General features: G+C 48.7%; 1 protein-coding gene across 7 annotated transcripts in view; it reads right to left on the bottom strand.

The window, feature by feature from the left end:
• Window positions 1-12,685, bottom strand: part of SPPL2B (signal peptide peptidase like 2B) — a 171,565-nt gene that overhangs the window by 97,485 nt on the left and 61,395 nt on the right. For 2 of the 7 annotated variants that reach the window (XM_063920078.1, XM_063920079.1), the window contains exons 1-2: window positions 10,445-10,706; window positions 6,968-7,087 (exon numbers count right to left, since the gene is read on the bottom strand). In XM_063920078.1, the coding sequence (XP_063776148.1) occupies window positions 6,968-7,087; window positions 10,445-10,492 (168 nt within the window). In that variant the 5' untranslated portion in view covers window positions 10,493-10,706. Of the gene's footprint in view, window positions 1-6,967; window positions 7,088-9,977; window positions 10,000-10,444; window positions 10,708-12,685 lie in introns of those variants that run through there. The other 5 variants (XR_010177381.1, XM_063920075.1, XM_063920074.1 and 2 more) reach the window with 5 other exon arrangements.

Raw genomic sequence — 12,685 nt, 5'->3', positions numbered from 1 at the left:
TTACCTTGGTAAAGACCCGGGGTGCCGTGGACAATCCAAACGGCAGCGTCTGAAACTGATAGTGACAGTTCTGTACCACAAACCTAAGGTACCCTTGGTGAGAAGGGCAAATTGGGACATGGAGGTAAGCATCCTTGATGTCCAGAGACACCATATAGTCCCCTTCTTCCAGGTTCGCTATCACTGCTCTGAGTGACTCCATCTTGAATTTGAACCTTTGTATGTAAGTGTTCAAGGATTTCAGATTTAAAATAGGTCTCACCGAGCCGTCCGGCTTCGGTACCACAAACAGCGTGGAATAATACCCCTTTCCCTGTTGTAGGAGGGGTACCTTGAGTATCACCTGCTGGGAATACAGCTTGTGAATGGCTTCCAATACCGCCTCCCTGTCGGAGGGAGACATTGGTAAAGCAGACTTCAGGAACCGGCGAGGGGGAGACGTCTCGAATTCCAATTTGTACCCCTGAGATACTACCTGCAGGATCCAGGGGTCCACTTGCGAGTGAGCCCACTGCGCGCTGAAATTCTTGAGACGGGCCCCCACCGCAGCTGAGTCCGCTTGGAAGGCCCCAGCGTCATGCTGAGGACTTGGCAGAAGCGGGGGAGGGCTTCTGTTCCTGGAAAGAGGCTGCCTGCTGCAGTCTTTTTCCCCTTCCTCTGCCCCGGGGCAGATATGAGTGGCCTTTTGCCCGCTTGCCCTTATGGGGACGAAAGGACTGAGGCTGAAAAGACGGTGTCTTTTTCTGCTGAGAGGCGACCTGGGGTAAAAAGGTGGAATTCCCAGCCGTTGCCGTGGCCACCAGGTCCGATAGACCGACCCCAAATAACTCCTCCCCTTTATACGGCAATACTTCCATATGCCGTTTGGAATCCGCATCACCTGACCACTGTCGCGTCCATAACCCTCTTCTGGCAGAAATGGACAGCGCACTTACTCTTGATGCCAGAGTGCAAATATCCCTCTGTGCATCACGCATATATAGAAATGCATCCTTTAAATGCTCTATAGTCAATAATATATTGTCCCTGTCCAGGGTATCAATATTTTCAGTCAGGGAATCCGACCAAGCCACCCCAGCACTGCACATCCAGGCTGAGGCGATTGCTGGTCGCAGTATAATACCAGTATGTGTGTATATACTTTTTAGGATATTTTCCAGCTTCCTATCAGCTGGTTCCTTGAGGGCGGCCGTATCAGGAGACGGTAACGCCACTTGTTTTGATAAGCGTGTGAGCGCCTTATCTACCCTAGGGGGTGTTTCCCAACGCGCCCTAACCTCTGGCGGGAAAGGGTATAATGCCAATAATTTTTTAGAAATTAGCAGTTTTTTATCGGGGGAAACCCACGCTTCATCACACACCTCATTTAATTCATCTGATTCAGGAAAAACTACAGGTAGTTTTTTCACACCCCACATAATACCCTTTTTTGTGGTACTTGTAGTATCAGAAATGTTCAAAACCTCCTTCATTGCCGTGATCATGTAACGTGTGGCCCTACTGGAAAATACGTTTGTTTCCTCACCGTCGACACTGGAGTCAGTGTCCGTGTCTGGGTCTGTGTCGACCATCTGAGGTAACGGGCGCTTTAGAGCCCCTGACGGTGTTTGAGACGCCTGTACAGGTAATAACTGATTTGCCGGCTGTCTCATGTCGTCAACAGTCTTTTGTAAAGTGCTGACACTATCACGTAATTCCTTCCATAAGACCATCCAGTCAGGTGTCGACTCCCTAGGGGGTGACATCACTATTACAGGCAATTGCTCCGCCTCCATACCATTTTCCTCCTCATACATGTCGACACAACGTACCGACACACAGCACACACACAGGGAATGCTCTGATAGAGGACAGGACCCCACTAGCCCTTTGGGGAGACAGAGGGAGAGTTTGCCAGCACACACCAGAGCGCTATATATATATATATATATATATATATATATATATAAAGGGATAACCTTATATAAGTGTTTTTCCCTTATATAGCTGCTGTATAGATTTATCTGCCAATTTAGTGCCCCCCCTCTCTTGTTTTACCCTGTTTCTGTAGTGCAGGACTGCAGGGGAGAGTCAGGAAGCTTCCCTCCAACGGAGCTGCGAGGGAAAATGGCGCCAGTGTGCTGAGGAGATAGGCTCCGCCCCCTTCTCGGCGGCCTTTCTCCCGCTTTTTAATGGAAAAATTGGCAGGGGTTAAATGCATCCATATAGCCCAGGAGCTATATGTGATGTATTTTTTGCCATCTAAGGTGTTTTTATTGCGTCTCAGGGCGCCCCCCCCCCAGCGCCCTGCACCCTCAGTGACCGGAGTGTGAAGTGTGCTGAGAGCAATGGCGCACAGCTGCGGTGCTGTGCGCTACCTTATTGAAGACAGGACGTCTTCTGCCGCCAATTTTCCGGACCTCTTCAGTCTTCTGGCTCTGTAAGGGGGCCGGCGGCGCGGCTCTGGGACCCATCCATGGCTGGGCCTGTGATCGTCCCTCTGGAGCTAATGTCCAGTAGCCTAAGAAGCCCAATCCACTCTGCACGCAGGTGAGTTCGCTTCTTCTCCCCTTAGTCCCTCGGTGCAGTGAACCTGTTGCCAGCAGGATTCACTGAAAATAAAAAAACCTAAAACTAAACTTTTTCTTAGAAACTCAGGAGAGTCCTAGAATGCACCCTTCTCGGCCGGGCACAAAAATCTAACTGAGGCTTGGAGGAGGGTCATAGGGGGAGGAGCCAGTGCACACCAGGTAGTCCTAAAGCTTTTACTTTTGTGCCCAGTCTCCTGCGGAGCCGCTATTCCCCATGGTCCTTTCGGAGTCCCCAGCATCCACTTAGGACGTTAGAGAAAAACCTTTAGTGTGTGTGTGTGTGTGTTGGCTCCTCCCCTTTATGCCCCTCCTACCAGACTCAGTCTAGGAAACTGTGCCCGAGGAGACGGACAACCACGAGAGAAGGAATAAATACAACAGCGGTGAGGCAACAAGCCAACACACAACCATAACCGAAAGGAGGGCGCTAACCAGAACAGAGGATAGCAACACCAACCGAACCAGGATAGCAAGGCTATCTCAACAACAAACTGGGACCGCAACGGCGGGCCAACCAAATACTTGCACAGGTAAGCAGGATTGAAGCACTGAGGCGGGCGCCCAGTATCCACTACGAGAAAATGAATTACCGGTAGGTATAAAATTCCTATTTCCTCTAACATCCTAATGGATACTGGGGTTCTGTACTTTAGTACCATGGGGTAGTCCCAAAGCTCCTAAATGGGTGCTGAGACCCCAGTAAAACCGCCTGACCAAATTGAAGGTCATCCTTGGCCAAAGTGTCTAAACTATTGAATTTTACAAACGTGTTTGAACCTGACCAAGTTGCAGCTCGGCACAATTGTAAGGCCGAGACACCCCGGGGAGCCGCCCAGGAAGAACCCACAGACCCCGTTGAGTGGGCCTGAATAGATGTCAGCAAAAGGCAGAGCCGCCGAAGTATAGGCCTGTTGAATAGTCAACCGGAGCCAGCGAGCAATAGTTTGCTTAGAAGCCGACCCACACTGGAACCACAAGAGGTTGATTCGCATGAAAAGCTGACACCAGTTTAGGCAAAAATTGAGGACAGGTCCTAAGTTCCACCCTGTCTTCATGTAAAATCCAATAAGGGTTCTTACAGGATAAGGCCCCTAATTCAGAGACACGCCTGGCAGACACCAATGCCAACATCACCGTCTTCAAGTTGAGAAATTTTAACACTACCCTATGTAAGGGTTCAAACCAGTCCGATTGAAGAAAGGATAAACCCACATTGAGATCCCACGGAGCCGTGGGAGGTACAAAGGGCGGTTGCATATGAAGAACACCTTTAAAGGAAAGTTTGTACTTCCGGCAATAAGGCGAGTTGCTTCGGGAAGAAAATAGCAAGTGCAGAAATCTGTACTTTGATAGAGCCTAAACGTAGGCCCAGATCCACTCCCGCTTGCAGGAAAAGTAGAAACCGACCGATTCTAAACTCCATGGGAGACACCTTTCTACTTTCACACCAAGAAACATACTTCTTCCAGATACGATGATAATGTTTGGACGTCACCATCTTCCTTGCTTAGATCATGGTGGAAATAAACCGGGAGGGAAGACCTTTTCTTGCTAGACTCTCCCTCTCAACTTCCAAGCCGTCAAACGTAGCCGCTGTAAGTCTGGACAGACGAAGGGACCTTGTTGGACCTTTTGGAGCGGTAGAGGCCAGGGATCCTCCAGAGCCATGGTTAGGAGGTCCGAGTACCACGCCCGTCGAGGCCAATCTGGAGCAATTAAAATTGCTAGAACGCTTTCCCTTCGTAGTCTTTTCAGAACTCTTGGGATGAGTGGTAGAGAAGGGAACAGATACACAAACTGGTTCGGCCAAGGCGTCATCAGCACGTCCACTGCTACAGCCTGGGGATCCCTCGTTCTGGAACAGTAGTGGCATAGCTTCTCAGTTGTCCACTACTGGAATGAATATGGCCGAGATGGCCCTTGCGTTGGCCTCTGCCCAGAGGAGGATTTTTGACACTTCTCGCATCACTGCTCTGCTTCTTGTTCCCCCTTGTCGGTTTATGTACGCCACCGCAGTGGCGTTGTCCGAGTGAACCTGGATCGCCCGATCCCTCAGGAGAGGAGAAGCCTGCAAAGAGCATTGTAGATTGCCCTGAGTTCCAGGATGTTTATTGGTGGAGCAGATTCCTGTCTTGACCATATCCCCTGGAACTGGGCCCCTTGAGTCACAACCCCGGAGGCTGGCATCCGTTGTCAGTAGAATCTACGAGTGGATATTGAAACACCTGCCTTCCACCAGGTGAGGCACTTGTAGCCACCATAACAGAGAAATCCGGGCTCTCGGAGATAAGGTCACTTCCTGATGCATGTGAAGGTGAGACCCCGAACATTTGTCCAGCAGATCCAGCTGAAATGGTCGGTCATGAAATCTGCCGTATTGGATTGCCTCGTAAGCAGCCACCATCTTGCCCAGTAACCTGATGCAAAGATGTATGGATACCTTGCGAGGACTGAGCGAACCATAGCCTGGATAGACCAGGCCTTGTCCATCGGGAGAAACACCTTTTGAGACACTGTATCCAGTATCATTCCCAGGAACTGAAGACGTTGGGTCGGTTCCAGGTGAGATTTCTGCAAGCACACACATACACACACACACTAAAGGTTTTTAAAGTGCCAGGCTCCAGTGGACCCGATCTATATCCCATGGTACTAGAGTACAGAACCCCAATAGCCACTAGGACGTTAGAGAAAAAAAAAAAAAAGCTTACAAATAAAGTCAAAATCATTTAGCTACAATATGCCCTGAAATCGTGCCTTACTCCATGAGGCACATAAAGAAGACTGGAATTGCAGGGGGGAGATTAGAATTTAAAGCTACTGTATAGTTTATGTGCCAACGCCTCCAGCCAACATGAAATCCCACGGTCCAGTGTTCCCCAGCCTTGCTATATAAAAAAAAAAAAAATTCTGGGGAGAACACTGCACAGGGATGGCCATAGAAGGACATACCTCATTAATGCAAGAGTGACAACAGAATACTATTTCTCACTTAATTATTTATAAATTGTGACAATACATGTTTATTACTGATTCATTTCTTGATTCCACCTTAAAAATTAGCCCCGCTTACACACTGCATTATAATCACTGAGCACAATCCCTGCATATGCCTAGCCTTTTTAAATTGAGTTCACATTAATGTTACTCCACAGTTGTAATTTGTTAAAGTTACTTAATGTTCATTTTATCAGCGCTGACAATTGTAACAGATTTTATCTTACACCAAAGACTATAAAAACCTAAGCCTAAAGAAAGACAAAATCACACAAACAGTTCTTATATAAGATGGTGTGATTCTTCTTCATAAGCCTTTCTGCGCTATTAGTCAACAAGTGACAAATACCTACTAATAAATACAACACACTGGTGTAAATTACCATTTCAGAACATCGGTCATGTAAGACCTAAATCAGCTGCACAGTTAAGATTTTTATAACAGCAGCATATATCAAAATAGTGAAAACTTTGCTTTGTCCACAACACCCATAGAGTGGGAATAGAACCTGTGGCAAGCTCAGCTCGCCACCGAGCCCACAGCGTGGCAAGTATCTATAAGCCGGGATCCCAGTGTCGGTATGGTGACCGGCGACGCAAACCCAACCCATTCAGAAAGTGTACCAGGTGACTCCCAATGCTGGAGATGCCACACTGCTATGTGGACTCACATCTGGTGGGAATGCCCTACAATCTACACTGTAATGGCATGATTGTTGAAACCATAACAATCATGGGGGGGGAGGTTCCAGATATGGCTGCTGGCATTTAATCTTGCCAAGATGCTTTTAATTCCAAATCAGAAACAGGCTCTGTCCTCCTACCCTTTTTTCTTCCCTGTTTTACCCTTAAGGTGGGTACACACTGGCCAATATATCGGCCATTCTATTGAACGGCCGATATATTGCGGGTCCGTCGGCCAGTGTGTACAGGCGATATGTCTGTGAACTCCGTTGTTTACAGACATATCGCGTCGGCCCCGCAGCACAGCCGACGGCCAATATATCTACTGATATATTGGCGCATCGCTGTGTGTGTACGGACGACCAGCAGCCCGCCCGTACACATGCTGCGGCGGCGATTGACAGCTGAACTGGGTAGGCGTGTGTACACGCCATCCCAGTTCATGACGTCAGTCCCCAACGGATCGGGCAGTGTGTATGCACAGCACACTGCCCGATCCGTCCATAGATATATCTGCAGATCAATTGATCTGCAGATATATCTATCAGTGTGTACCCACCTTTAGGTATGGGTGAAGTGTCTCTCTACAAACTGTATGTATTTTTTTATTTTTTTTGTTTATTTCCATTTATAGATTGAAAAATAAAAAAAATACTGCATAACCGAAAACAAGCAATTCTTGCTGCTAGGACAAATAAGGAGAAGAGGTAACTTACAGCTTTGGTCAGGTCATGAGGCAGATGGGCCCATTCAGAGTTAAAAAGAATGCAGTAGTCTTTGGCACTGCCCCCACTTTTGTCCGATGTAATGTGAACCATTCCATATTCACAGAGTACCTAAAAAGGAACATAGGCTGTTGAGAGGAGCTAAGTAAACTGTCAGGCACAATATCATTTTTTAATCCAAATTCTGACATAACCACAACCTTTCTAGAACCTGCTGCAAACTTAGAAATTCATGGAGAAGCTTCAATTTCTGTATTATAGCTTAACAGTACATTCAAGAAACAGTATGCAAATAATAACGTTTCATATATGTCTTCTCTCTGCATATCAATATTTACACCATACTTTTACTTTATATTCCTATTGCTGGGTATACATGTCAGCGATCACCCAGATAACTACAGTGTATACACTAGCGTATTTATAATGGGTGCAGTGCGTGCGGTGCACACGGGCCCCCGGGGGTCCCACACCGCACACCCATTAATTGAAATACTTACCCTCCGGAGTCCCGCGGTGCAGAACCAGTGCTGCCAAAATCACCAGGAAAATGGTGCAGCGCCATTTTCCTGGTGATTCATGCGTGCGCAGTAGGAAAATCACTGGGAAAATGTCCACCGCACCATTTTCCCGGAGATCTGCTCATGCACTGTAGACTCTGGGATAGCGCTAGGGTCCCCTAGTGCCCAGAGTCTGCACAGCGCTGCCGGCTAGAGAGGAGGGGGGCCCAGCCGGAGCCTGCACACAGGCCTCCTCCTCCCTAGAAACGCCCGAGGGTATGTGTGTGACCGATCAAAAAACATGGATCATCGGTTGGACATGCCAAATCGTCCAGCATGTCCGCCCAATGCAATGGGGTCGATTCAATTGAACGCAAATTGAATAGTTCTGGGAAGAAAGTCCCAGAGCTATTAAATTCAGAGCGCTGCTTTGTCTGAGACTGCCCGTACTCTTGCCTTACACATGGGGTTGAGGCGCAAGAACAGGCATTCTCCAACATGAGTGCCCTCACCGTGCTGCTGTTTGCGCTGCGCTGGTGCACAAAACAGTATCACGGCACTAGTTATGTTGTATTTCTGCTCGCACCCCAGGAGAAGTGCGAGCACAAATCCACTAGTCTGTCTAAACGGGGGACTAAATTGATTAGTGCCGGGACAAGTAAGAAGTTGAAGTCTTAAGTAGTGTTTAAGGTGGCATAAGCAGGGATGCCAAGAGAAATTCTGGGCCCCCGGTACAACAACTTTCTGGGCCCCCTGGAGGTGGTGTGACCACAGCATGCAGGGGTCATGGTAACACCTCTTTGGGGGCATGTCTAGCACATGAGAAACACCCACACTCAGGAGCATGGCATGCTCCCCAGCTTGGGCAGTAGAGAGCATGGCTGGACCCAGGTACTTTTCAGGGGGCATGGCCTAATCAAAGGAGACCTGGGCCTGGGCCCCTCCTTCAGACCTGGGCCCAGGTAATTTGTACCCTCTCCCCCCCCCCCCCCCCCCCTCTCTAGTCACCATTGGGCATAAGGACAGTGATGTGTAAAGCACAAGTAGCACAGACACTTTTTTGTTTTCAAGGATGTATTTTTGGTTTGTGCTCCTGAACAGGTCAATGCACAATAATTAAAGTGGATTCAAACATAACAATAGTCAGCAGGGGTGGTATTCATGTGACCGACGGTCGGGAGACCGACAGTCACATGACCTCCTCCACCATCCCGACCCCTCACTATCCCGATGGTCGGCATGCCGACCAACAGGGACTATTTCCACTCGTGGGTGTCCACGACACCCATAGAGTGGGAATAAAACCCGTGGCGACCGTAGGTCGCCACCGAGCACGCAGCGTGGCGAGCGCAGCAAGCCCGCAAGGGGCTTGCTGCACTTGCTCCTCCCTGCCGGGATCCCGGCGTCGGTATGCTGCCGGGATCCCAGCGTCGGTAAGCTGACCGCCGGTCAGCCATACTACACCCGTCAGCAGTACAGGTGGGCAGACTGTAGAAAACTTGCCTGTTACTCTTGGCCAAAAACCCTTCGGCCCAATTTTGGATTACTGCAGATATGCGCTCACGAAACCTGCGGTATCTAATTTAGAAGGAAATGCACACAAGGGTTTTCAGTTTTGAAACCCTGTGGTACGTATAAAAAAAAAGTCTGATGCTTACAATTCTGGTGGTCTCCGAGGCTCCCGGTCATCCCTCCCCCCTCCCATCTTTCCACTAGGAAGGAGGATGCTGGGAGGGGAGATGGCTACTGGGAGATTTAGTTCTAGAGCAAGTCCCAATGATTTTTCCTAAAAATAATGATTATTAGGGAGGGGGAGGGATCAGACTTGCTCTGGGGGTGCAAGAAAAAAACAGAAGCAGTGATTTCTATAGAAATCGCACGTGGATCATTTCCTCTTCATCAATTTAATAGAAAAAACCCTGTGCCGCAGGTTTTTCCAAAAAGAGTGCACAATTGAATATGACCCTGTAAGTAGGGATATGGTGAAGTCTATAATTGTTATTATTGAATAGAAGTGAGAGGAATGACTGCCAGTCTCCCATATGCCCACTGTTAAAAAGAATGGATGAAGGGGAAAGAATATTATCCATGGTTTTCCTATTTGCCTAAAGCTTTAACTCTATTAATCATTACCAATATATTTTTGTGCATAACCACTAAATGCTAAGACCATATACACATAGTTTGAAGGTAATTGTATACAATATTTGTAATAATTGCGTGCATGAAACAAAGTTGGTGTCCAAAAGCACATCTATTTTCTACTATAGATACCCAAACTGTTTACTAGCCGTGTGCCATATTTGGATAAAAAAATTTCAACTTGTTAAAAGACCAGTCACTGGGAAGTGCCATACAAGCGTAATGTCTGAGTGTCCTGAGAGCAACAGAGCTGAGGTACAACTAGATGCAGCAATTACACAAATTATATAGAATATATATTCTACACACATACATATAACAGAATAACAGCAGCACACAAGAACATTTGAAAGTTGCACCTCATAAACATTTTATGCAATTAAGCTTTGCTGTACTCAGCATTCTCTCTGCTCTCATATAGTCTAGAAATGTGGTTGAACCAAAATGTCACAGCACTGGACACAGAGAGAGGGAGGAATGGGATGAGCAATATGATGTAATACTATTACAGAGAATTATAAGGGAAAAAGAAAGGCACAAATTAAAGCCAGACAACAACAGTCAAGCCGTGCAAGGGAAGGGTCCACAAGTCACACAGGGTGAGCACACTACAGGGTGGAACAAAGGGAGGGGCATAAAGCCAGCAGGTAATAGCCAACGATGTCAGACATGGAGCGGACACACAGGAGGAGGCATAATGCAAAGCACAGCGGTGCAACAGACGGGCACATCACGAGGCAGGCACAGGCAGAGAGAAAAGCCACGGATGCAGGCACCGTGACAGCACACACACAGCGGAGGGGGGGTATTGCACTGCTGCACTCACCTGGCTGACCACGGGGGCCCATATGAGGAGAAACACGAGACTGTTCATTGCTTGTTGCCGCCCGTGTCCCCGATCTGAGAGGACATACACAGCAGCGCCGAGAACACTGCCAGTCAGCTGGTACTCGGCTCCATACTCTGTACATGCGCGCTGCGCCTCTACCGCACTAGCCCCGCCCCCTGCTGCCTCACTAGTTCTCACTAGTTCTCACAGCTCTGCTTCCCCAGGGTCCTGGGAGATGCCGCCCCCGGGCTCAGCGTCATCATTCCCTGCATCACATCATCATATAACCTCGTTCCGTCCTCCTCTAGTCGGTGAGAGAGTGACTGGCAGGCTAACTATATCAACAGTACAGTACTAGACTAATGTCTATGCGGGATTCGGGAGCGCAGTCTCTGGTTACCAGACTCATCATAACAACAATGGTACATGTGAGAGATGAGGTGACAATATACGGTCACATTTCATCTATAGTATCCTCATAAATCACACACACAAAAAATGCATTTCCATTTTCCAAAAAATAGAATTATCCACATATTAATATTTTACTCGGTTTATGCAGTTACGCTGGCATTACAGATGCTACAAGTGAGTGAAAATAATAAACAATTAGGACTAAGCAGTAAGGGGGAAAATGACGACTATCTGACGCCCTTCCACCTTGCGCTTTGCGATAACTGGGGGCCTTATTCAGACCCGATTGCTGCTGTGCGTTTTCGCACACCGGCGATCAGACATTAACGGTGTATGCACCGCAATGCGCACACGCGTCGGCTAACAACAGGCATTGCTGGTCAGCAACAGGCTGATGTGAAAATTCTAATCGCACAGCCATTTGCATGTTGATTGACAGGGGGAGGCCGTTTGTGGGTAGTAACTGACAGTTTACTGGGAGTGTCAGGAGAAACGCAAGCGTGCCCAAGTGTTTTCAGGGAGGGTATGTGACGTCAGCTCCGGCCCTGATCAGCCTGTTCTCATTGCACTGTAGGAGTAAGCCCTGGGCTGCGCAGAGACTGCACACACTGGTAAAATCCATCCACTGGTGAGTGTGGTGCAAACGGATTTGCAGCTGTCCGCAGACTGAGGTTTTTTTTAGCAGCTCATCGTACACATGCAATCGCACACTTGTACGGCGAATATACACTCCCCTTGGGCAGCAACTATCTGATCGCAGGACTACAATTTTAGCAGCCTAGTGATCAGCTCTGAATCAACCACTTGTGTTTGGGCTAGAAGGTCACAGCTTTATTTACTCACATAAAAACCCAGTACAGCAAGACCCCAACAAAAGGTTGCAGGGCAAGAAGAGAACTAGTGGGAGGGGCTTTCGCCAAAATTTTGTTAACCCAGCACATATCACATAGGCAGAGAACTTGTTCGGCCCAACCTTGTAGGCCACAACAACACACCACCTTCTCAACCATCCATATTGGGGGCGTGTTCGTCCCAACCTTGTAGGCCACAAAAAGCCGCTCCCCCTTTCCACCCTGTGGATGTGGAGGGGGAGGGGGGGGGTGCAACAACCACCTCCCCTTCCGTTCAAATCCATGGTCATACCACCGTAACTTGGCCCGCAGCCCGCATGGGCCAGCTGCTTAAATCTGGCGCCAAGTATGCCACCTATTTCCTGGTGATTGTGCCTAGCTCTTTATAATCCCCTTATGTATGCATACCATGCCTTGCTCACCACTTTCCCCCCACCACACGAGACCACCAGCCTGTTTGGTACCAAAGCCCCACCCCACGACTCCTACCCAGGGCCGGATTAACAATGGGGCGGATGGAGCTGCAGCTCCAGGCCCCCCACTGAAAATAGGCCCACAGGAATCCATGAAGCGCAGATAGTGTTGACGGGAAAAAAAACTTTTCTCCTGTCATCACAAGCATTCTCCCATTTGCGTCCAGTCACAAGCAGGCATGCCTATCCCCTCCCCAGCCGCTAGCAGCCCTGCACAACCAACCACCTGCACCAGGTCAGCGATAAGCTCCGCCCCAGACCGCGATTAGCTCCGCCCCTTAGTCCGTATGCAGCCGTACCTGTTCCTCTCACCAGTTCCCTCCACGATAAGCTCCGCCCCCAGACCGCGATTAGCTCCACCCCCTAAGTCCATCTGCAGCTATACCTGTTGCTCTCACTAATTACTGGCCCACAGCATCCAAAGCTGTCCCCACGGACCATTATAAGTTCCATCCCCTAGTTCTTCCGCTCCTGAGCAGGCACGGATACAGAGGGGGGCA

This window comes from Pseudophryne corroboree, chromosome 1 (assembly GCF_028390025.1).
Source record: "Pseudophryne corroboree isolate aPseCor3 chromosome 1, aPseCor3.hap2, whole genome shotgun sequence".
In the NCBI taxonomy this organism is placed as follows: Eukaryota; Metazoa; Chordata; class Amphibia; order Anura; family Myobatrachidae; genus Pseudophryne; species Pseudophryne corroboree.
The sequence above is the reverse complement of the archived record's forward strand: the minus strand, read 5'-3'. Positions and strand labels throughout refer to the sequence as shown.